The sequence below is a fragment of the Choloepus didactylus genome, chromosome 3 (assembly GCF_015220235.1).
Source record: "Choloepus didactylus isolate mChoDid1 chromosome 3, mChoDid1.pri, whole genome shotgun sequence".
In the NCBI taxonomy this organism is placed as follows: Eukaryota; Metazoa; Chordata; class Mammalia; order Pilosa; family Megalonychidae; genus Choloepus; species Choloepus didactylus.
This window is the reverse complement of record NC_051309.1, coordinates 137,258,645-137,282,555: the sequence shown is the minus strand read 5'-3', so window position 1 is coordinate 137,282,555 and position 23,911 is coordinate 137,258,645. Positions and strand designations below refer to the sequence as shown.

At 32.3% G+C, this 23,911-nt stretch overlaps 1 protein-coding gene across 2 annotated transcripts in view; it reads right to left on the bottom strand.

The window, feature by feature from the left end:
- The window catches only part of FAT4 (FAT atypical cadherin 4), a 174,879-nt gene that overhangs the window by 11,240 nt on the left and 139,728 nt on the right, over positions 1-23,911 (bottom strand). The window contains exons 11-16 of one of the 2 annotated variants that reach the window (XM_037830619.1): positions 16,730-16,834; positions 12,160-12,467; positions 7,048-7,133; positions 6,002-6,181; positions 2,041-2,165; positions 270-487 (exon numbers count right to left, since the gene is read on the bottom strand). In XM_037830619.1, coding sequence (XP_037686547.1) covers positions 270-487; positions 2,041-2,165; positions 6,002-6,181; positions 7,048-7,133; positions 12,160-12,467; positions 16,730-16,834 — 1,022 coding nt within the window. The remainder of the gene's footprint in view (positions 1-269; positions 488-2,040; positions 2,166-6,001; positions 6,182-7,047; positions 7,134-12,159; positions 12,468-16,729; positions 16,835-23,911) is intronic. The other variant, XM_037830620.1, reaches the window with a different exon arrangement.

The following is a 23,911-nucleotide window of genomic DNA, read 5'->3' as shown; positions in this document are numbered from 1 at the left end:
GCAACAAATTCTTTCTATGCTGGCCTACCTAGCAGTGTCCCTACTCTTAAACTAAGACAAAAATGTTTAGAAACAAAACCATTCAGATCTTTGTTACTCTGGCCAATGCCTGGGAATAGTTAAGATAGATGATATTGGAATAGTGCCCAGCATTAGTTGGAACTCTAATGGGTTGTAAAGAAAAGGACAGAAATCATGGGAGAAGTGATTTAAACCATGACACAGCAGGCGATCTAATCAAATGAAGTCACCATAAGCTTTTATCTTACCTTCACAGTGGTGTAATTGCTGCTTTCTTGGATATGAATTAAAATGCCATTCTCGCTTCTTGTCCTGAATTTTACTTCCAGACTGTTCACACCAAAAGGCTCCAACGTGGCACCTCTTATGCTCTGTCTTAACAAATATTCCCGTTTCTCATTCTGACTCATGTGGTAGTCCAAGCGTCCTTTGCCTTCTAATGATAAGGCAGTGTCAGGAGTAACTGCTAAAAGCCAACAAAGAAAGAAAAAAATGAATGCATCCATTTTGTTTTTTGTAGAGAGCTTTTTACAGTGACAAAATTATGAAAACTGTTTTGGAAAATAATTTCCATTTGTGGATTGTTGTAGAAATTGAATTAAATTGCTGAACACTACTTCAGAACCATGAAATGAAAAACACTTTATGACAGTCATTTTTCATTTGTGAAATGCCCATTAAAATAATTGGTTCATGATGTAAATCATGAAAACATGAAAAGATACATACCTGTTGAAAAATATGCATTTGAAAAATTTGCCCATTATCAGTTTCACTGCTATTGAACTTCCCAAATGGAAATATGTATTCATAGTTGAAATAATATGTGATCTTTAGACTCTAGCATGTTAGAAATTTGGACAAACAAATGTAGAATCAAATATTTATATTTCTAAATCTAACTTTATTATCAGTAATCACCAGACAGCATATAATCTGATAAAATGTACAGACTCCAGGCTCATAGAAGTTCAAGTTATAGTAATAGGTAATATAGCTGCAGAAAAGAAATAAGATAAGGAGCTCAAAAGGTCTCAACACACAATTATAAAAGGTGAATTTATGGTATGTATATCATAATTTAAGCAAGGATTTCAGGCTTACAAGCAGGTTCATGTCATTTCAGAAATAGTTGGGTTTCTATTTCATAAACACTCATTACTTTTGAAAAAAATAATGTGGCAGCATAATTTTTATTTTAATTAGATACTAAAAAATTAAGCACAATTATATTTCTGCTGTGAAGATCTTTTGATTACAGTATATACATGACTTTATCATGAGTTTTCATCATCCTCATCTTATAATCAAATCATATGAATCCTTAAGAAGTAGTCAATTCACTATAATGTTTTAAGCAGTAATGTTCTGTTTGAACATGAAACAAATTTTATAATAGAAGCCCCATGAGGGTCAGTTAGTGGGATATAGGGTCTAAAATTGTAGAACATCATTTTCTAATGATAACTTGAACACATTAATTTCTTATTGACAATAACATTAGTTCTTAAAAACAAATAACTAATGAAACAATTTAAAAAGCAATATTCAAAACCAATTCTGGAAACTGCAAATTAAATTTCAATACTACTCTTAATTTTAATAGATTATATTGCCAGTGTATAACGTTTCGAACTCAATATTCAGTGATTTAACATGCATATCTTTCTACAAAGAAGTATCTCCCAAAAGGCAGAATGTATGTAGCCAAAGTCTGAATATAGCCCCCGGCTTGTAAATTACTTACCATTCCTATAGGTAAAACAAAAATAACTAAATCAAATTTGTATAAAATTGTAGCTATAATTTTAGTTACTAAATAATCCTTCAAAGGATACTAATCTTCTTTGGGTAAAAAAAAACACGAATTTTAAAATGTCATTATATTCTACAATTAGTGTCCACTTAATATTTTCTATGAAGAGAAAATTCTCTTAATTCAATTACATATTTAGGTACATATATTCTTATTTTCAGGTTCACTATAATTCCTAGTAGACGATTAAACCTCTTACTTACATTTTTCACAGTACTTCCCAGTCAGCCCTTCCCTGCAAAGACACTGCTGCCATGACCAGTAATCTGTACACGTGCCACCGTGTTGGCAGGGGCTGCGAGCACAGGCACCCTCTAGTCTAGGGCATCTAAGAAAAATCACAATAAAGAGCAAAAAAATACAAAACAAGACAGGGGTAAATTTATTAAATATAAGTGTATTTTAGACATAATTTTTTATTAACCTGTTTGATTTCTAGAACTCAATTACTTAAGCTCAAGTCCTGTATCACATAGTCTACTCCATATATAAGAGAAGATTAAACAAAAATGACATCTTACAAATAAAGAAAAAAGGGGTGATAAGTTCCTTTTAAAATTAATTCTTATCTGAAAAGGCCATTTTGATTAAATACACATTTTTGGTTAATTTGATCCAGAGGCCATATATTTATTTGATTATATATCTCTTCCATTAGACTACTCATCCCAAGAATGTTTACTGAGTTCCTATTTGGTTCCAAACACTGGGGCAGGCAAGAGGTAAATGAATAAAACATCCATAATGTCATGGAGATTTTTTTGCCTTTTTGGGGAGACAGATAATAAACAAAAATTTAGTTAAATATACATGTTAGAAAGAGTTAATTGCAATGGGAAAAAAATAAGACAGAGAATGGGTATAGGGAGTTTGGGGTGTTGCTGGATTTTCTAGATTGGTCCATGAAGGAAGGTCCCATTTTTGTAAAGACCCGCAGGAAGAAAGGAAGCAGAATAAGTCTGGGAGAAGGTCATTCTGGCCAAAGGAAAGAGCAAGCGAGAAAGCTTAGAGGCGGGATGGTAACTGGCATGTTTGAGGAGCAGCAAGGGAGCCAGTGAGGCTGGAGACGAGTGAACAAGAGCGAGAACAGTAGGGAGACAAAGTCAGAAAATTAAGGGGAGGCCAGATCATGTAGGCAGTGTAGGTCAGATTAGGAATTTGACTTTTGCTCAGAGTGAGATGGAAGGTAATTGAAGCATTTTGAGCAAAGAAGTGAGTGACAAAAATGGACTTCTGTTTTCAAAATGTCCTTCGGGTTGCTAGCGGATTGCATGTGAAGTATGACAGAAAAAGAGAGGAGTCAGAGGTAAGCCTTAGAGTTTTGGCAAAACAGGTGGATGGACTGAGATATCATTACCTGAGATAGGGAAGACTGCAGAATGATCAGGTTTAGGAGTGGGGAGAGAAGCACAGAAGTCCAGTTTTAAACATTTTAAATTGTGGATGTTTGTTAGAAATCCACATGGGATGTTGAATAAACAGTTAGAAATGAGGGACTAAAGTTCAGAGAACAGTCCAACCTAGAGATAAACAGGTAAGAATCACTAGCTTTAGAGACAGTACTTAAAACCACAAGACCAGATAAAATGGCTTAAAGAATGAATAGATTTAAAAAAAAAAAAAAACAGAGAGAACAGGTCAAAATATAAAATAAACCAGAGAAGGAAGCAGGTGTGCCCCATCCGCTGATGAGCTAATACAGTAATTTAGGGGGGAGGGAGTGATAAACTGCTCCTGTTACTGAAGTTCAAGTAAGATGAGAATTGACCATTAATTTTAGCAACACAGAGATAATTGATGACTTTGGCAAAGATAGAACAATTTTTCAAAGAAAAGAAATAGAATTGGGATGATAGCTAAAGGGAAAAATTGGATCAATAAAGTTTTGCTTTGTTTAATGGGAGAAATTGCGTGAATTGAAATGAGAAAGGAAACACTGCTAAGAAAGCTGCAGTGATGGTTTTAGGAGGTGTGAAGACGGTTTATTGCACAATAGAGAGGCTATTCTTTGCTGGGAGTAGGAATGATTCATCCAAACTAAAAGACAGAAGGCACACATAGAATACATGGACAGATGTGGAGAAATGGGCTTTTGAGAATTTTCTCCTGAATACTTTGATTTCTCTGAGCAAATTAGGAAGCAAGTTCATTAGCTGAGAGAGATGATGCTGGAGGTAATGTCTCAGGCCTGTGGAAAGCCGAGGCATGCTGTAGTCCTTTGAGAGAAGCGGGAAAATAAATAAACTAGGGGACTATAGTATATTGCCAGGTAACATGGGCCTGGTGGAGGTTAGTAATCACGAATTTAAAGAGACTATAAAACACTCAAGTGCTGGGATCCTTCTTTACCCCTTTATTTGCATACAGCACCTGCAGAGTGCCTAGCCCATGATTTAGCATCGCTACTCTCTAGCTGGATGACCTTGGACAAGTTGGTTAACTTTGAGTAACTCAGTTTTCTCAGCTGTACAATGAAAATAATAATAACCACCTCACAAAATGGTTAAGTGTTAAACTGATTAGCACAGTAAAATACTAAGAATAGTGTCTGGTCCATAGTAATGTATCAAGAAATGTCAGTTCCCATAGACACAAGATAAACTCTAAACGAGGGAAAAAAGAAGTGAAAACCTCAAGTTTGTTGATCTTGAAATATTTTGCCTTTTACATTTGTTATTAGTCCAATGCATTCAAAGAAAATGGCATCCATCATATCAAAACAAGGTATGTTTATGAACAGGACCAAATTCATCAAGTATAACAAGATGAAATAAGTTTCCAGTGAATCATCAGTCTTTAATTTATAATCTTGTAAGGCAAAGAATGATGGAAAACATTTGATTAAAAACTCTCATTTCAAGAAAATTCTATCTCAAGTTACAAATTTTCTGATGAGTCATGAAATACATGTTTCACATGATACATAATTTGGGTGAAAATTCATATAGGAGCATTCTTTATAAGATGGCATATAATAGAAATAAAATATGTACACAGGCTACCACTATAATCTTTCTGGAAAGGAACTGGGCAACACATATAACTTAGATCTTTATATTTTGCTCTAAAAGGATGTCTCAGCATATTTTAAGTGGAAAAACTTTTCAACATTTAAAAATTATTTGTGTGAACATGGAGAAAGATACAGAAGTATGCACCCTAAACAATTAACAATGGCTAGCAATGCTAACCTTCATTTTTCTGTATTTTTTGATGAATAATAATGAGATAATACTACTTTTGTAATAAAATAACAACACAGAATAAAGGCAAATGCCAAACTGTATTAAAACAAGCTACAAACATTAAAAAGTGTTTACAGTTTGGTCTTTGTAATTTCATTTCCAGAAATCTCATCTAAGAAAACAATGTGACCAAAGATTTTGTGTGAATGTGTTCATAACAGATTATTAATATTTTGATAAAATTGGAAACCACTAAAGGATGTGACAATAGTTAAAAGAGGGCACATAAATATTATGTAATATTAGGCAGTCATGGATATTACAATAATTCAAGTTAACATTGCTTATGTCTGGATGGTTGGATTATAGGTTACTTTCATTTTCTTTATAATTTTTCTGGATTTTCCAAATTTGTCTTATGAACACAATAATTTTTAAAACAAAATATGTTACTCTCATAATTCCTAATTCATTTCTAGGAACCTAACTAATAATAATAAAATAAAAAAAGTCATAGAGTTTACAATTTTAATCAAGTTATTACCTTTGGTTAAAGGTGTATCAAGTTAGTTTGGAATATATATGTCTATATGTAAAAATATTTACTTTCAAATAACTTTTATATATGCATGGTAGCCAACACTCATATATTACTCATAAAAGTCAGGTTCTTTTCTAAGTGATTTACCTACTGAACTCATATAATCTTTAAGGCATCTTTATAAGGTAAGGTAGAGCATATACATACACACATTCTTTCTTAGTCTCCAGAAAGCAAAAATTTATTTTCTAACTAAACATCACATTTTATGCCAAACAAATATCACAACTATAAGTAAATATTGAAAATCTGAAACAATGTAAGATTTTTGGTATTTTTAGTATTTTGGGCACAATAAAAAATTTCATCTTTTAATGCTCAATTATTATACTCCTGAGGCAATCTTATTTTAAATAGTAAAAAATAAATCTGCCGTACTGATCTAGGATGCCTTGTGCTGCCAATGCCTGGCTGGGTTCCAGAGGCCTTCCATTGACTGCAAACTCCATTATGCACCCAACAAAATCATGGCTTTCCACATGTCCTCTCCGCTGAAGGATCGGTTCTAAGGATCGGATACCTCCAACTGTGACTCGATTTGGTTGAACATCAAGAGTCCTAAGTAAGAGAGGGAGATAAGTATATTAGTATTGACATAATGGACTTGAGTAGAAAGGTTAATTTTAAAAAGTGTGAATATGACTTTTTCTGACACATATTTTAGCATGGTAAATTTGGATGGAAAACACATGTTGATACCTGTATCCAATCCCTACAGGATTGTTAGGTCTTGAAGGTATACAAAAAATAAACTTAAGAAAACAATATTTTGGTTAGACAAATTAGATTTACATAACAACAGCAGGTCAATAATAAGGAGCATAAAAACAGAGAAAAGAGAAAATGCAGTAGAAGTAGTGACAACCCTAATATTAATGTTAGTTCTCATTGTTCCTTCACTACAAAGATGACAAAGAATGCTGTGAAGTTGATTAATGCAATGGATGATGTGAAACTCTTTCTTTTTCTCTATTTGATACTATTTTTATTAAAACCACTTATGCTTTATACAGGCTAATGCTGTGTTTCAGCTGTTGGTACTATCAAAAAACCTCAGTTGATAAATACAACTTGAAGAAAATGTATTTAAAAGACCTGGATCCTTACCGGTCTTTCTTTAGTGACCCAGGTACATGCAACTATTTCATGAAACATTTCAAACTATCAAGGCTATTTTGAACTTTCCTTTTACTGGTTTTATCCTATCTCTACCACTTAATGTTACATGTTTCACATAGTATTTTGTAACTTATTATTAGCTGTAACTTTTATTAGTTTTTATTTTCTAGTACGAAAATCCCTTTGGTGGGAATAAAATGCCTTAAGATTTTGTGTAACACTTGGCACAATATAATTATTTCTAATCATATAGTTCCTTTTAAATTTCAAGTAACAATACAGATTAAACTAATAATTTTACTTACCAATCATCTGACACTGCCACATTGCTAACAGTGCAATATCCTAGTTCTTGGTTCTCAGTGCAAGAGTCCACAGTTAAGGAAGCCGCCTATAAAGCAAGAAAAGGAAACACTCACTTTGGGTTCTCCTGTCCCTATTATGCTTTCAGCCAAAACTTTCGCAGACTTGCTTCTATGTGGACCTAGTGTTGAAGTTTTATTTAATGTATTATAATACATATCAACAATATAATATAATATCAGATTATGGGCAAATATTTCTGAGATATGTCTAAAATTATAACTTTGAAATCCTTACATATAATAGGTGGGAGTGTGCATGGAAAACCTTTTCCAGCCTCCTGGTTTTATAGATGAAAACATAAAAATGTCATTAGCCTTTCTTAGATTATTATCAGTAGGTCTGGGATAGCTTCCTGAAGTTAGCATCATAAGAAACATGTTTATTCTACTATCCAGCTATTCTAAAAAGAAAAAAAAAGGTTTTATTTTTGAATTCCTAATGTCTTATTCCAACAATATTTCACCTATATTAAAAAAAGATTATGAAATTACAGTGCAAATGCTATTACAGCAATCTATGAAGACTTGAATAATTGTACTAAAGGTAGTTTGAGATAAAGCAAACAAATAGATTAGGTGTTTTTTTTCATTTATGATAAGAATCATTATGTATAAATAATATATTGCAACATATCCATGTATGTAAAAATGCATTATTACATATTGCTATACAGTAGAAATTCCCAGAATTATATTTAAACCACAACTAAGAGCAGTCATTTTTATAGCCTAAGGAATGCATATCCCTGGCACAAAAGCCTTCTGTTTTTAGTAGAACATACTCTGTTTGATCAATACATGAAGCCACCAATGGGCAAAAGAATCAGGCATATAATAGAAATCAGTATATATTGGGTAATAGCTATTGAGGATGGTTGAAGTACAGTTTAAGAACCAGATTGTATGCCAAGGTTATTCTGTGCTCTGCAATGCTGCCGTGATGGCCTCCTTTGTTCCTGAAATTGAATAAAATTCTCAAAATGACAAAACTCTGCATATTCTAGTTGATGAAATTGTAAGGATGACATTTAGAGTGTGGCATTTCACAATACAGCCACTATACAAGGAGAGGCAACAGCCAAAATCCAGAACCAGAGGAGGATTAAGGTTTCACCCAATGCATAAAAGAAAGGGTTCTACCTAAATATATTGGAATGGTACAGAACAGGGTTACTCCTACTTTGTTATATTTATATAGTAAAAATGTAAGCACAGGAAGGCAAACATTTATCAGAATGTCTAAAATTTGGCGTTAAATTTTAACAAGAGTGAAGTCAATGTAGGAAACATAGCACAGAAAGGTTAAGCATGTTGACTATCATTTCAACTGCAAGATTAGATATCAGGTTTTCTGTCTTCTAGAAATAGATCAATTTCATTATGAATGGAAATGACTCATTTCCTTAATATCTCACATTTCATAAATATTTTAAATGATAATTATGGATTGCCCATAAATTACATATTTAGATGGGAGATACATAAAAGTATACCTTAAATACCTGACATTTCAGAAATAATGAATAAGATCAAATTACAGCTGTTGAGCATCAAATCTTACTGGGTAAAATAATTAAAATAATGCAATCATTTCATAAGCTCCATACAATAAACTCTTATGAGCCATGTATTTTTCTTGTCATCTTCTCAAGCAAATTATTATAAATCCTTATATTGAAAGAAAAATTTATACTTCTAATTTTATGTCAAGACATTCACGTCCCATTTAGTTAAATCTTCCAGTAGTTAATGATGTTTTTCCCAGTGATCTACAAAACAGAGGGGCATTCAATCTCAAAGTCAGTCTTAGGCTATCATAATACAACTGACACTGCTTTTGTAGACACTTTTATTTCATCACAATTCCTTCTATTTCTGAAATAAAATCTTAACACATCTCTATGCATACCGTATAAAGTATCCATTATAGTGATACCTAAAACTATCACAATTAAAGAGTACCACTTAGATATTTATTAATATCTCAAAAAAATACTTGTTAATGGCATTATATTTTAGTCAACCTTAATATTCAATATATGTTTCTTATTTCCAAAAGCATGATGATGGACTTAATCAAAAGAAAGGATACTTGAGGGTTTTTTAGTTTGAATAGAAGTTCATACAATTTAATCTTTGCAGTTAATGCCCCTTTTACTGTTGAATTTTTCTACTACTACCTCTGTAAATTGAGATGTTTCTACCCTGTCTATGCAATGATTCAAAGTTGAGAAGTTAATGATTTTACCAGTTTCCAACAAAATCCTTTCTAACTGTACAAAATGACAGATTCAAATTCCAGCAGGATCCTTATTCTGGATGTTTCCTGAAACAGGGATATATTTTTCCTATGGTAGACATACTACTGACAAAGGTGTTGTTTTCAATATTTGGCATTTTCCAAAACTTGATGGCTATGACCACATATTACAAACGGATGGGATATGGTAGGGGTCATATCTTCTATTCTCCATCAGGATCACCTGCCAGTATTAGAAAATGATTATGGGTAGTGTAATCCCAATCAGCATATACCAACCTCCACACCTTTTTATTTATCTATTTTTGCTAATTCTGTCAGGTGTATTATCCTTGGCTATATCTATCATCAGGAATACTGGAATTTTCTAAATCTGTATTCTCCTGGTAGTTTGCACACTAGTTTGTTAGCATAGTGGTTTAAAAATATTAAGCAGAAATGAGTACAGTATTACTAATCTGTAAAACTTTTATTTCCGAGATTTTTTTGTTACACCTCTATTTTATGTTTATTGCAGTAGAGGTAGATTTTTAGGCACTGCTCATAATTTAAACTTCACTGACATTGAAATCAAGTAAAATTAAATAATTCCAAAATTTAATAATCTGTAAGGGGGCAGGGTATTGGTGGCAAATCAGGACAATGAGCAATTATAAAGCAGCTATTTTGTCTACAAGAAATGAAATTTTATATATGATATATATTAATATTCACAATAATACTGAAATGTGGAGATATTATCAGCCACATTTATAGACCAGATTTTAATTTTCTGCCCAATCCTTTTCGAAAACTACCTTGAATTACTATCAAATCAGGGCTTCAATTCAGCAGTTTACAACATATTCCTTTTAGAATATATATGTTCTAATGTACAATTTAGCATTGTTTAATTTTATTCTCATATTTTGCCTTCATTCTCAGGATATTAGGGCTAATTTTAATAGTAAACATTGTATACATTAAGTATATTAAAAGAGTTGCAGTTACAGAAATTAACACCAAGTTCATAAGCAAAGGGTAAACAATGCATAATAAAATGATTCATAAATTTTCTCTAATATGTTTGTTCCCTTGTAGGACTCTGATGCAACATGATATATATAGTGATATTCACAGATGGAATGTCTAAGCAGAGAACCTTGACCCTGAGGATATAACAAGTTGATCATGTGTAGAGCTAATCAGTATTCTTTTCTTTTTTGTATTACTGTAGCTAGCACTGCATTCAAAAAGTTGTCATTTGAATGTTGTGTTAAATTAGAATTGAGAAGACATAATGTATTGTCTCTAATACTGTTTGAAAACAAAAGTAAATTTTAAATATTCCTGAAAGCCAATGAAAGATTCTGTCCTTTGAGAAAAGGCTGCTTGTTATCCATATTTGTCAGACAAAATTCAGTATTGTAAGATAGCTTCTGTCTTAAGCCTTTATGAAGTTGGTAAATTCAGGAAACACAAAATTTTGCCTTTAAAATTAATTATGGATCAGAGAAGAAACTGGCAAGATCATAGTAAAAACATTTTAAATATTGTTACCATTATCTCATATTTAGTCCAACAATATAATTTATCCCCAAAATTTAATGGCAACATATATGTGACTTCGTCCAAGTGTATGTTCATTTTGATCAGACCCAGAACTATATAATTCAATGTATTTTTGCTACTTTGTCATAGTTCTCAGAGATAAAATAAAACTATAGTCATTCATAGTCGATAAATAGACTATAGTCTATTATAGTCATTTAGATCACAGGTTTCTCTGAGCATTTACTTTGCTGCCTTGTCTATTTTTTCTTTTAATGCATGATTTAATATTTCAACCAATTCTACTCCTTTCAGAGGGTGAAATATGACTCATAAATGGTAATTATGATTTTAAAAGTTCTAAGTTAAAATCCAAATATATTTTAAGATTTTTTATTAACATTTACTTATTCAAAAACCCTTGATAGTTGTTAGGGATGAGGGAACCATGGAGAAATAGTTGGGAGGATAAATGAATGAATAAATAAATAAGTTCTTCCATTCTATAATATCTACATCAAATATTTTTAAGCATTAACAGTGAGAAGATATGATGCAGTTCCCTTTTTAAAATCATTTTATGTCAATAAATACAAGTCCTATAATATATACTGTATTTGTTATAACATGAGGGCCATATCATAAAATTGAATATAATAGGAGAATCTTGAATATTATGGAGTTATAATTCTGACAGTACTGTGAAGACATTCAAAAAACAAACTTTTATCCTAACAGAGTTTCAGTAATAGTTCAGTAATAGACCTCAGATAACACTATAATGAGTTGAGGTCATGGATTACTAAAGATTGCTAAGAGTAAGGATTACTAACAATAGCAGTATATTGAAATATGTGTTAAGTATCATCTTTTTGTCAGTAATTTATTTGTAGGAAAGTTTTTCCCTTTATTATCTTATTATTATTATTTTAGCTAGGACAGAGGACAGGAATACTTAGGAAAGAAAAGTAGCCATTTTAGATAGAGCTGACATGGTCTTAAGAACAAACGGGTAATATCAATGGGATTCTTATGCATTGGGTTATTTTCTATTACTTTGTTATCTTTTATTGTTCTTGAGACAACAGCACAGTTGACATGAATAAAAGAGTAACGAACCTTTTAAATTTTTTACATAAGTGGTAAAACAGTGAATACATAAAATTTACCTCAATTTGTACCCCAGTCATAGCTTTACTGAAGGTTTGCTTGGATTCACAACAAAAATAAAACATGATTTACCGTTGAATGAAATGTCTTACCATTCCAGCTCTCCGGGCAATAACAGTGTGAAAATGTCCATCAGACACCTTCTTCATTGTGGTGAGTTTGTATGTACCACTGCCTATGTTATAAGAGAATCTTAATCTTTCTTCAGCAATTTCAAGGGCCAAAAATTCAGCCCGGTCTCCTGTCTGGTTGTCATAGTTGTAAAGCAACAAAGCATGACTTTTAATGGTTGCAAATTTGACATAAATATAGTTGTTATTGGGATCCAAGCTGGGAAACTCCATGTATGATAACTCTTCAAATCCATAACTATTCAACTCACAATGTTTTCCAAAGACACCTGTAAATGGGAATATTGATAAATCAAATTCCAAGAAAGTTTTATTAAGTGATTTGCATTAAAATATCATTTATGTCACAATAAAGGATCACGCTTTTAATGGATCATACTTTAAATGTCTTTTTAAAATTCCTCCTCCAAAATACTGTCTAAATTAAATTTTAACTAGGATTACAATCTTTGAAGAAATTAGTATCTTCAAAGCATAACACAGAGGTGGTAAATCAGTGTAATAGTTTTCTTTTGGTCAATTAGGGAACATATCTAAGAATGTCCTCTTTCTAAAAATTACAAACCTAGTGGAATGGGGTATGTCTGAAGAGATTTATTTCCTGGAAAAATTCCAAAACTAGTTTGTCAGTCTTTTCATCTTAATTATGCTGTAATTTTCAACTGAGAAACTTCCTTTACAATTTATAATTCTTAAAAACAGATTTTTTTACTACAATTTAAGGAGATAAAATTTGCTGTGACTTTAAAAAAACCAGTTCCTACACTCATTGAATTTTTAAGGGTCATAAAATTGGGAAAAGAAATCACTGCTTTTAGGAAAGAAAATGAATGTTTTAAGTTTTTCTTTTTTGTTATTTTATACCCTCTTTGGGTATAATTTATTGCAGGTTACTTTAAAATAGCTTTCTGTTTTCTGAAATCAAGTATGCCCATTTGTTTGTGTTCATTGTTTTTCAAATTTTAAAAATGAGTTTTATTGATGCTCCAGTGCTGTGCCAAAAATCTTTTCCCACAAGTATTAGTAAAGTGTGGTAAATGATTGGAAAATTAACACAAGTCAGGACATACTTCTTATGAACTTGCAAAGGTTTCATTCCTTAATTTTGGCTGCACGTGTTTTGTGAGTTTAGGGTCAAAGAATTATTCCACTAAAAGAAGCCAATGCGATCATTTTACAAAATATTTAAAACTTGCCCAAGGTCACAGAACCATGGGTGACAGATGACAGAATCAAAATTTGAGCTGATCTACTGATTGTCTATTTGTTTTGACTACATTACATTGTATATTCAAATGTTCTTTCAATTAAAATGATCTAAGCCTACTATAAAAGTTTGTGTCATTTATATATATATGTATATATTTCTATTTATATAATTTCAATATTTTAAAACTTTTAAGTTAGTCAAAATGAACTATAGACAAATACATATCATATATTTTATGTTACATATATTCAAATTTAATGACTATATTATATGCCTTAAACTTAAATAATATATACATTTATATTATTATTTTATATGACAATATATAATAAATTATATTCATTGATAGGTAGTATATTGTTGCATATGTATTATTTATTTTAAGTCTTTAAACTGAGGTTAAAGCAAAACAAAGATTAAGGGTATGAACCAAAAGGAAAAATTATTGGAAAAATTACTGGAGAATAATTTGCACTACGTGTACTTTCAAGTCTTTTCTAAGATATAATTAATCTATGAAAATGTACTTACATTTTGAATAATTTATAAATTAAGTTAAATAAATTAATTTATAAATTAAATTAAATATGTATAAATCATATAGTACCGGAAAAAAGTTTTACATTTTTATTAAAATTGATACAGTTTTTCAAACGTGAAAATATTTCTTTATAGATTTTTTTCTTAAGGATTTGTTACTATTTATCCAGCAAGGTATTTTTTTATCTTTACAATAGAAAAATAATATTTAGTACAGATGTTAACACTGTCCTCCAAATGGAATACCAGGAAATAAATCTACATAAAATTCAAGAGAAATTGTGAAAATTAATCAGGAATATTGCTGGTATATGCATCTGTTAACAATATGTAAATAATTCTAAGAAATGATAATAATACAGGTGTCTTTATAAAGTCTGAAGCACATATGGTTTTCTTCAGGAATCTGAAAAAAAAATTATAACAATGCAACCAAACAGAAATTCTTCTACAAACAAGATGGTAAACAGTAGAAATTTTTTTCCAACTTCAAAATTATATTTAAAATATTGCTTTATAAGATGCGTGTGTAACTACCTCCAGCAATTTGTTTGAGGCCTTCCATCTGCCATTTTTATTTGTATGTTTCATTTGCATTCAATTTGAGAAGGAAAATACTTTTTTCTTTTAATCCTCTCTCTCGGTCTCAAATCATGTATGTTGTTTCAAGATTTTGTTCTGTTTATTTTGTTTTATAAGTGCTTATGTTGTCAACTAACAAAGTCTAAGTGTAAAATAATGTTGGTGTGTGTGGTGTGTTTTTTTTGTTTTTTTTTTGTTTGTTTGTTTGTTTTGTTTTGTTTTTGGTCTTTGCCTCTGGTTGGAATAGGAAAAGAGATTTGCACTGGAGCTACATATCATCTGCCTCTATTTTAATTTACATTGTTCCTTTATTTGCCTTTATCTAGGGGTATCTGCTGAGATGAGAGGAAGGTCCATTTAGATCTCAAAACATCTCTACCCAATAGGCAGTGAATATAATATCAGCTAAACTGCAATATTTGTTCTTTTTTTTTTTTTTTCTCCTTTAATGTATTTTGTTTTGGGTAACAGAGTAGAAACAGAGCTCCTATGAGGGCATTCGTTTAGGACTGGACATCACATTTAGGACCAGCCTGAGCTCTGTAGGTGTCCTCTAGCCTCCCTAGCCCTGCCCGCTAAGTGCAAACAGCACTTCTCAGGCATCAGGACATCCCAAAGAATTCCCGCCCTGCCCTGGTTGAGGACCATGGAAACAGAGAGAAGGCTGGACCCTTTCAGAAATGGGAATATGCCAAGAAGGTACAACTGGTCCCAATTTTCTTAAATTTTCATATTTACTTGAACGTAAAGGAGCCCCTAAAAATGTAAACACCTTTGTTCAGTCAAATCATTTTTTCCACTTTTCATTCCAATCACTCTTTCTCTTATCCTCCTTTCCAAAGCAGAAATTAAGCCATGAAACCTACCTGAAATTATCTATAGAAAGCAGTGCTATTTACGGTGATAAGAAACAACTGAAAAAAAAAAAGTTTTATGATATCCAAAGTTGTGGTTATTTTGAATTTGATTTATCTTTCACTGCTTCACAGGCATGTTGGTAAGAATCTCAAAGAAATTTTTAAAAAGTAGGGTACTGTGAAAAGCATACTGGACCGAGAAAAAAGTTTGTGTTCTAGGCACCATATCATCATGCAATTCCATTTTTAACCTTAGACAAATCACTCAATTTTTCCTCAGACCATTTGCAAAAATGCATAGCTCAAAACTGAATGCTTTTCTGTTGTTTCTCTTTAACATTCTAGTGATGTGCTTAATTAAAACAACTACAGCAACTAGATATAGCCATGGGATTGTTTGAAAATGAACAATACTTAACACATTTTACTGGTTACAAAAACCCTAAAATTATTTTCAAGTCATATTCTCTAAATAAGTTTCACTTTTGAGGTTCATACAGCATAATAATATATTCAAGAAAAGACTAAAAAATATGCATCTCTTTTCTTACTCAAGGAGAGACACAGGGTCTCTAACTACTGCAGGACTTCTGAAGATGGATAATATGTGGTGGGGTTAAGCAATTTTAAATAAATTGAAGGATCACAAACTTGTGAAACAAACCAAGTTAAAACACATTTTCTCCAAAATGTGCCTGGCCCAGTCCTTAGGTAACATTTGGCTGAGATCTGGAAAGAATCCTTTAGCTCATCCCACTAAGGGGAACAGACAAATATGTATGGATATGAAAAAGTTTTCTTTAATAACTTTATCCTCAAAAGAACACATTAGTCTGAAGTTTGATTAGTTATGTTGTAACTTCTACAAAAATCCTTTAATAAAATCCAAAATCTCTAATAACTAGATCCTTTTAATAGAAGTGGTTGAATTAATGTAAAAATCAAAATAAACAAACAAACAAAAAAACACACTTTTGACTGATTCTTAAAGATCTGAAAGACAGAGTGAGGTAAAATAGTATCTAAAAAGTTTTCATTTGATAGGTTCCAGGCTAAAAAGAAACCATGCATAAACACTTGAGGAGGAAATGCCCTGTGGAGACAATGAGCTCAATTATCTCAAGTTGATTATTTTTTCTGGTAATGAGCAAAGCAATATATTCAATGACTTTTCCATAATTAACTTTTAAAATATTAAACCTTTAAGATTTTATCCTACTAAAACCTCCTGTTTAAAACAATTAATAGCTTCTTAATCACTCACAGCCACAATAAAACAATACTGTTAAACTGTTGGCCAAAATAGATCAATATTTTATATCAAAAACTAAGTTATACTCACCAAATGGACAATGGCAATAGTATGAATCCACACCACTCTGGCAGGATCCACCATTAAAGCAGGGATTGCACTCACAGTAATTGACTGAAGACTCACACATTTTCCCTGAAATTCATCAAACGTTAAAAAAAGTTTTACTTATCAATATATTAATATCATTACTGCATAACCACATGTAAAAATTTATCCTGAGTGATCACATCTTGGAAATATAAGAACATTTTACTTCATATGAGGAAACTGTAATATTATCTCTGAGATCAATGTTATTTTGTTATTCTATTGTAAACAGATGCATTATAATATTTAGTAAATCATTAATGTAGACCCTTTCAAAGGAAAAGCTGTTTATAGGGAAATATAAATGGTGCACATATTTAAATGTTTTCACTGATTATATTATATCTTGTCCCTTCATCTTTCACATTTTATAGCTAGAGAGTTGAAACTTTTGCAGTATTCTTTTCACTGTTCACATTTCTTTGATTCAGGTTTTTCATAGGTAAGAATCAATCTCAATTAACTTATTTCTCAAACTAAAATCCCTTCATTCTCAAGTAAGCTAAATGAGATTGATTCTTACATATAAAAATCTGAGTCAAAGAAATCTGTATAGTGAAAAGAATGTTGAATATACATACTCCATTTCATCACAACAACCAGGCTTGGAAAACAAAGTTTTTGTTTTATTTAGTTGTGTTTTTGTGGCTGCATTTTGTAGCCACAATTATCCTGGTTTGAAATTATAAGTGTGAGTCATACCACATGACACTGCTAACTAAGCACTTACATTTCTCTACAGGGTAGGGTCATAAATACAACAGTTTTTTCTTGTTAATAAAATTGGGAACCTTTTTCCAAAGTAAAATACTGAGATAATTTCAAAATACCTTTCAATTCTAAGGGGAGAATATAAAAATAAACAAATTACTAATCTGTAGGCACATGTATTAGATTTTAAGTATTGTAGCAGTGTGTTACATTCAAGTGATAGGCAAGACTTTACGTCTGTACAAAACATCACACCAAAGAGATGCTGTGTAAAGACAATCTCCCTCCAGTGTTTTCCAACTGGATTTGTGACAGACCATTTTGGAGAAGTGGAAATGTAATGTTTTGTTTTGTTTTGTTTTGAACACAACACCATTATTGCCCAATGGAGAATAAATAAGACCTGTTGGCTAAACTTTTGATCATTTCTTTGCATCAGGGAGTCTATCTATTTAATTTCCAGTGTTAATGACATAATGACTACTAGAGAAGGTAGCGATTTGAATTACTCTAACATGCTCTGGGTAAAAGAAAACCTGATGTGTTGAAGCACTGTGAAAGAAAATCTTGGATCATTAACTTAAGTAATGCTGCAAGTCAATTAACAATACTTGTCTCTATTCATGACTCTGAAGTATACTGATAGAAGACTAAGTTATTACTGCCTTAATAAGTCAATGTATCATCTAAACAGCCTAATTCCACTCTTGTAAATAAAATCAAACAAGAATTGAGCCTTTCTAACATGAAAAGCTATCGACAATTGTATATCTAACAGAAAGTTTCAGTTCATATTTATCTACTAAATTTGGTTTATATTCTATGATTTCCTGGTCTCATGATCATCAACAATGTTAATATATGATTGCTGTGATTTAAAAAGAATAACTCTGAGATACTCCCCCCATCTTTAAAAAAACTTATGTTTGCCAAGTTTCTCAGTAAAATTACTATGCAGAGACAGCATAAAACTTTATGTATCTGGAAAAAAATCCTATTTACTCTTAAATGATGTAAAAGTGATGAATGGACAAATCTCATCCTTCCCTGAAATATTAGGACTTATTTGAGTTTGCAGAAAAATGTCTCCATATGGTAATAAGCCCTTGACCTTATTCCAAATACCACACCTAAAATGCATCCAGATGTGAGAAACTAAATGGGAAAGGTGAAAGGGGCTATGGACTAATTCTGTTATAAAAAGTCTGGTAGAACAAGCTTTATCTATATTCTGTATTTTATAACACCTTTCATTCCTATGGAGGACTTCAGTGCAGAAATGTGCTATAAAGAGTAAAAACCTGGGTGCAGGAAGAAAAAAACCTGGGGCAGTTCCTAACTAGAATTGTGCTTTCTAATTAATGTTTTATTAAACACAAGAAATTTTCTTTTACTATTGGGAAAGAAGTATTGGTTTTATAGTCATTTGCTGATATTTTCTTCCAGGATTTCCTGGACTTCCAAAGTGTGGATAACTGGACAGACGGTTTCTTCTGATTTACTAAAACATATTGAAAACTGATGTAAATTCTGGTATTCTTATTAAATTTTGTGAAAATCAACAAATCAAATTTTCACATCATGCACCATAATGATATTATTCATCCATTTATTATCCTATATTACAGATGATCAAAAGCTGCATTTAGTGATATAATATTAAATTATATGAAAATCTTCAAGATGAAACATAAAGTCATTGTAACTATGGACTGTTACTATTTTTTAAATTTTCTTTTGATTCTTTCTCTAGTAATCTAGAAAATGAAGACAGAAAACAAGTTATATGAACAAACTGCCTCTAAATATCTTTTGTCATTGAAAATATCACTACATATCACTCATCATTGAAAAAATTAATATGTGCATGGCCTGATGCTCACAAACGTGAAAAAAATTGTCTTTTCCTGAAAAAATATTTCAGGAATAAACTGGTACCATTATGACAATAATCATGTCCATTCATGCCTTTTTTTGTTGTTCTGTAACTTTTTAGTTTCATACTTGCATGCTTTGAAAATGTTCTCCACATAAAATATCCTGTTTGGGTAATACTTAATAACCCTATGTAGAATTCTGAGGATAGAGTCTCTAGGTTTGCATCAATTCATAAGCCATGCACTCATTTATTCTTTAACAAAATTTCTAACTCTGAAAAAATACGCAGTGATGTGTGTGTCTGTGTGTGATGGGGGAGGGAAATGGCTGAGGATTATTTTAGGCAGAAAGTTCTGAAATTCTTGCAGCTTCATTTCACAATCCCACAGACTTTGAAAACACTGATAAAATGTAAGTCACAGTCCACAAAAGTAGATTAAGTATACAAAAATAGGTGATTTCAAATACTTCCAAAGGTCCAATGTGAATATACACAGGCCTTGAAAAAAATCAGGATTTAGTAACGCACTGATATTTAATAAATGTTAACTGAAGTAAAATCTAGCAAGTATTCGAGATTTTGAGGGTCATTCTATGAAGCACACTTATGTATAAGTAAGAGGTTTCTGTTTTGGCTTATTAGCTCTGTCTTCCTCAGTCCATCTACACAGCAAAAACTAGCTAGAAAGAGTAACTCAAATGATTCTTCAGAAATTACCATTATAAAGAACATTAAACAGATATAGACACTTAGACAATACATTCCTAAATTAGTACATGAATTACATGTTTGCTGCTGTGTTTTCTGGTATATTGTTTTCTGTACAGAGCAATAAAAGTTCAGATTTTAATTTTTTTCTATTATTATGAGCTAGACTATGCATATAAAACTTGAAAACAAGGAATTACATTAACTGACTTCCAGAAATTAAGATTCATATTTGTCATGCAATTTCATGCCTGTTCACATCATTCTTAATTAGTTGATTTATCTCCAACTATGCAAATTGAAACTGAGGTGAAAGCTGAGTGTAGTATATAACATTAGTAGCCTTCTTTACAGAAAGAGGTGATAATACAGTGTTTGGCAGTTCTGGCTGGAATCTGGCAAAAGTCACCAGAATATAAGTTCAGTTTCCTACAATGTAAAACAAGAATAATAAAAGTGCCTCTTGGGGCCAGATATTGTCTATGACACTCAGAACTATCTGTATCTTTCTGTATTACAGGGGCTGGAAGCCTAAAAGCTACATTTTTCAGACTCCCTTCCAGCAGGGATTTGGTTTACATTTCACCAGTGAGCAAGTGCTGGGTGAGATTTGAAGGATGAAAGAAAAGCAGGGGTCAATACTGCTTCTCTGATATTAGCAGGCAGATTCTTGGACTTTGGCAGATAGCAGATGAGGCTCTGCAGCAGTCTCCGGGCATTCTCCTGGGAATCACTCACTGCAGTGCTGCTTGATTATCAGCATTGGTTTCTTGCAATATCTGCAATGTCCTGATAGCTGATATCATTGATAATTTTTTTCTGAACTTCACTCTCTTACCCAGTTTGAAGATTTTTAAGCTATTTCCTTATATTAAATACCTTCCTACCTGAAAGACCTAGAGTAGTTTTAGTTCCTGACCAATCTCTGGTCAATATACTATCTTACATGCTTGTCATGAGAATTAAGTGGAATAAGGGACTTAAAATGCTTACAAAATATTAAATACTTGATAACATTAGCTGTAATACCTATAACAAATACAAATCAAGGTGTGACATTCTTATAAAAAAACAGAGGCTCTGAGGTCAAGCTGAGAAGTTCAAAACGCAGGTAGACCATTTCCTGTGGCAATTTATTTGATCTGTTTTAATCCCTTTAAACCCCAAATTCCTTATCTTTAAAAATTTGAACAGTAGCAATATTCCCCTCATGGAGTTGTGAGAGCTACATGAAATAATGTTTATAATGCAAGGAGCTTTAATCAGCACTATAAATAAGTACTGGATAATTATTATTATTTCATGATGAACTGAAGGGCATTCCCAAAAGTTTTAACTACACATTAAGACAGCATACAAAGTATATTTAAAGAAAATTAAACAAAGGAAAAAATCAAGCTGGAGAGGAGTAATGTGAATAGGGTCATTCCCATGCCCAGTCATGAAGTAATCAACATTCATGCTGAAATCAGAAGTGTTTTCACTCACTCTGAGGTAATTTAACCATTTTCTATCTACTACCAAATGTTCAAACTTTCTTTATTCTAGGGCTAATTGTAAATTCACTCTAAGTCTAAGTGTGAATGTCTGTGTTATACTAAAGTAGGGCAAAGAAATAAATCTTAACAGTTGAATTCCCAGTAGAGAATATAATTTGGGGGGGCTGGGGAAGAATGAGGAAGATTTTCTAGAAATTCTGAACTCATGGCGTGTAACAGTTAAGTTAATGTGTGAACTTGGCTAGGTTAGGGTGTCTAGATGTTTGGTTAAGCAAGAACTGGCTTGTTATTGTGAGGGCATTTTATAGATGGAGGTGCATTTTTAATCAGTTGATTGCATCTATGGCTGATTGCATCTACAATCAACAAAGGAGACTGCCCTCAGCAATGTGGGGAGTCTCCTCATCCAATCAGGTGGAGGTCTTGAAAGTAAGAACTGAGGATTTCAGAAGTCAGAAGAATTTGTGCCTCTACTTTAGTCAGCCAGGTTTCCTGGGGAATTCAACTTAATTGGCATCAGAGTTTCCAACTTGATGCCTGCCCTATGGAATTCAGATCTGCCAATCCCCATGGTCACATGAAGCAATTCTTATAATTCCCTTAATTATATGAATATCATATATATATTTATATATGTACATATATCTTGTATTTCTCTGGAGAACCCTAATTCTGCCATATCTCTTTTTATTACACTTTGCTTTATTGTGCTTCACAGACATTGCGTTTTTCCACAAATTGAAGGTTTGGGGCAACCTGACTTGAGTAAGTCTATCGGGACTACTTTTCCAAGCGCTCACTCTGTGTCTCTGTGTCACATTTTGGTAATTATCATAATATTTCAAACTTTTTCATTATTATTATATCTGTTATGGTGATCTGTGATCAGTGATCTTTGATGTTACTATTTTAATTGTTTCAGGGAGCCACAAACCATACCCATATGAGACAGAAAACTTAATCAATAAAAGTTGTGTGTGTTCTGACCGCTCCACCAACCAGCCATTCTCCCATCTCTTTCCCTTTCCTCAGGCCTCCCTATTGCATAAGATGCAACAATATTGAAATTAGTTCAATTAATAACCGTGCAATGGCCTGTAAGGGTTCAGGTGAAAGGAAGAGTCACATGTCTCTCGCTTTAAATTAAAAGCCAGAAATTATTAAGCTTAGTAATGAAGGCATGCCAAAAGCTGAGATAGGCTGAAAGCTAGGCCTCTTGCACTGAACAGTTAGACAAGTTGTGAATGGAATTCAAATATTGCATTCACAAATATCTGTGAAGGAAACTAAGAGTGCTACTCCAGTGAACACATGAATGACAAGAAAGCAAAATAGCTTTAATGATGATATGGAGAAAGACGATCAGACCAGCCACAACTTTCTCATAAACCAAAGCCTAATCCAGAGCAAGACTTTAATTTTCTTCAACTCTATGAAGGCTGAGAAAGGTGAGGAAGATGCCAAAAAAAAAAAAAAAAAAAAAAAGCTTGATGCCAGCATAGGTTGCTTCATCAGGTTTAAAGAAAGAAATGATCTCCATAATATAAATATGCAAGGTGAAGCAGCATGTGCTGATGCAGAGGTTGTGTCAAATTATCCAGATAATCTACCTAAGATAATTGGTGAAGGTGGCTATACTAAATGTGATGTCCCTGGAAAAGATCATATTCTTTTAACCCATTCCTGTGGGTGTAGACCTATTGTGTGCAGAACCTTTTGATTGGGTTATTTCAGTTGAGAAGTGCTGCAGGAAAGGTTTTAATCCTTTTACAGAAGTCCTTCATAAGAGGACAAAAACCTCAGAGAAGCTATGAGATGAAATTCAGAGAAGCACAGAGAAAAAGACACAGAAGCTGAGAAAGGAAGTGACGGATGGAGAAGCCAGAAGCTGAAAGCAACAAAACCTAGGAGAGAAGGACCAGCAGACATCACTATGTGTCTGGCCACATGACAGAGGAGTCCAGATTGCCAGCAGCCTTTTTTCAGGAAGAAGGTATCATCCTGTTGATGCCTTAATTTGGACATTTTTCACGGCCCAAGAACTGTAAGCTTGTAAGTTAATAAATGTGCATTGTAAAAGTCAACCCATTTCTGGTATACTGCCTTTCATCAGCTTTAGCAAACCAAAGAACTAAACAAAAGATTTTCAATGTAGATAAACAGCCTTGTATTGGAAGAAGATGCCATCTAGGGCTTACATATGTGACTTCACAAAAGCTATGGCTAAATCAGATTCTACCGTGTGTGCATATGTGCGTGTATATAACATATTACTAGGATGCCAAATATTTGAGGGACAAATTTGATGCTATATATTTAATGGTG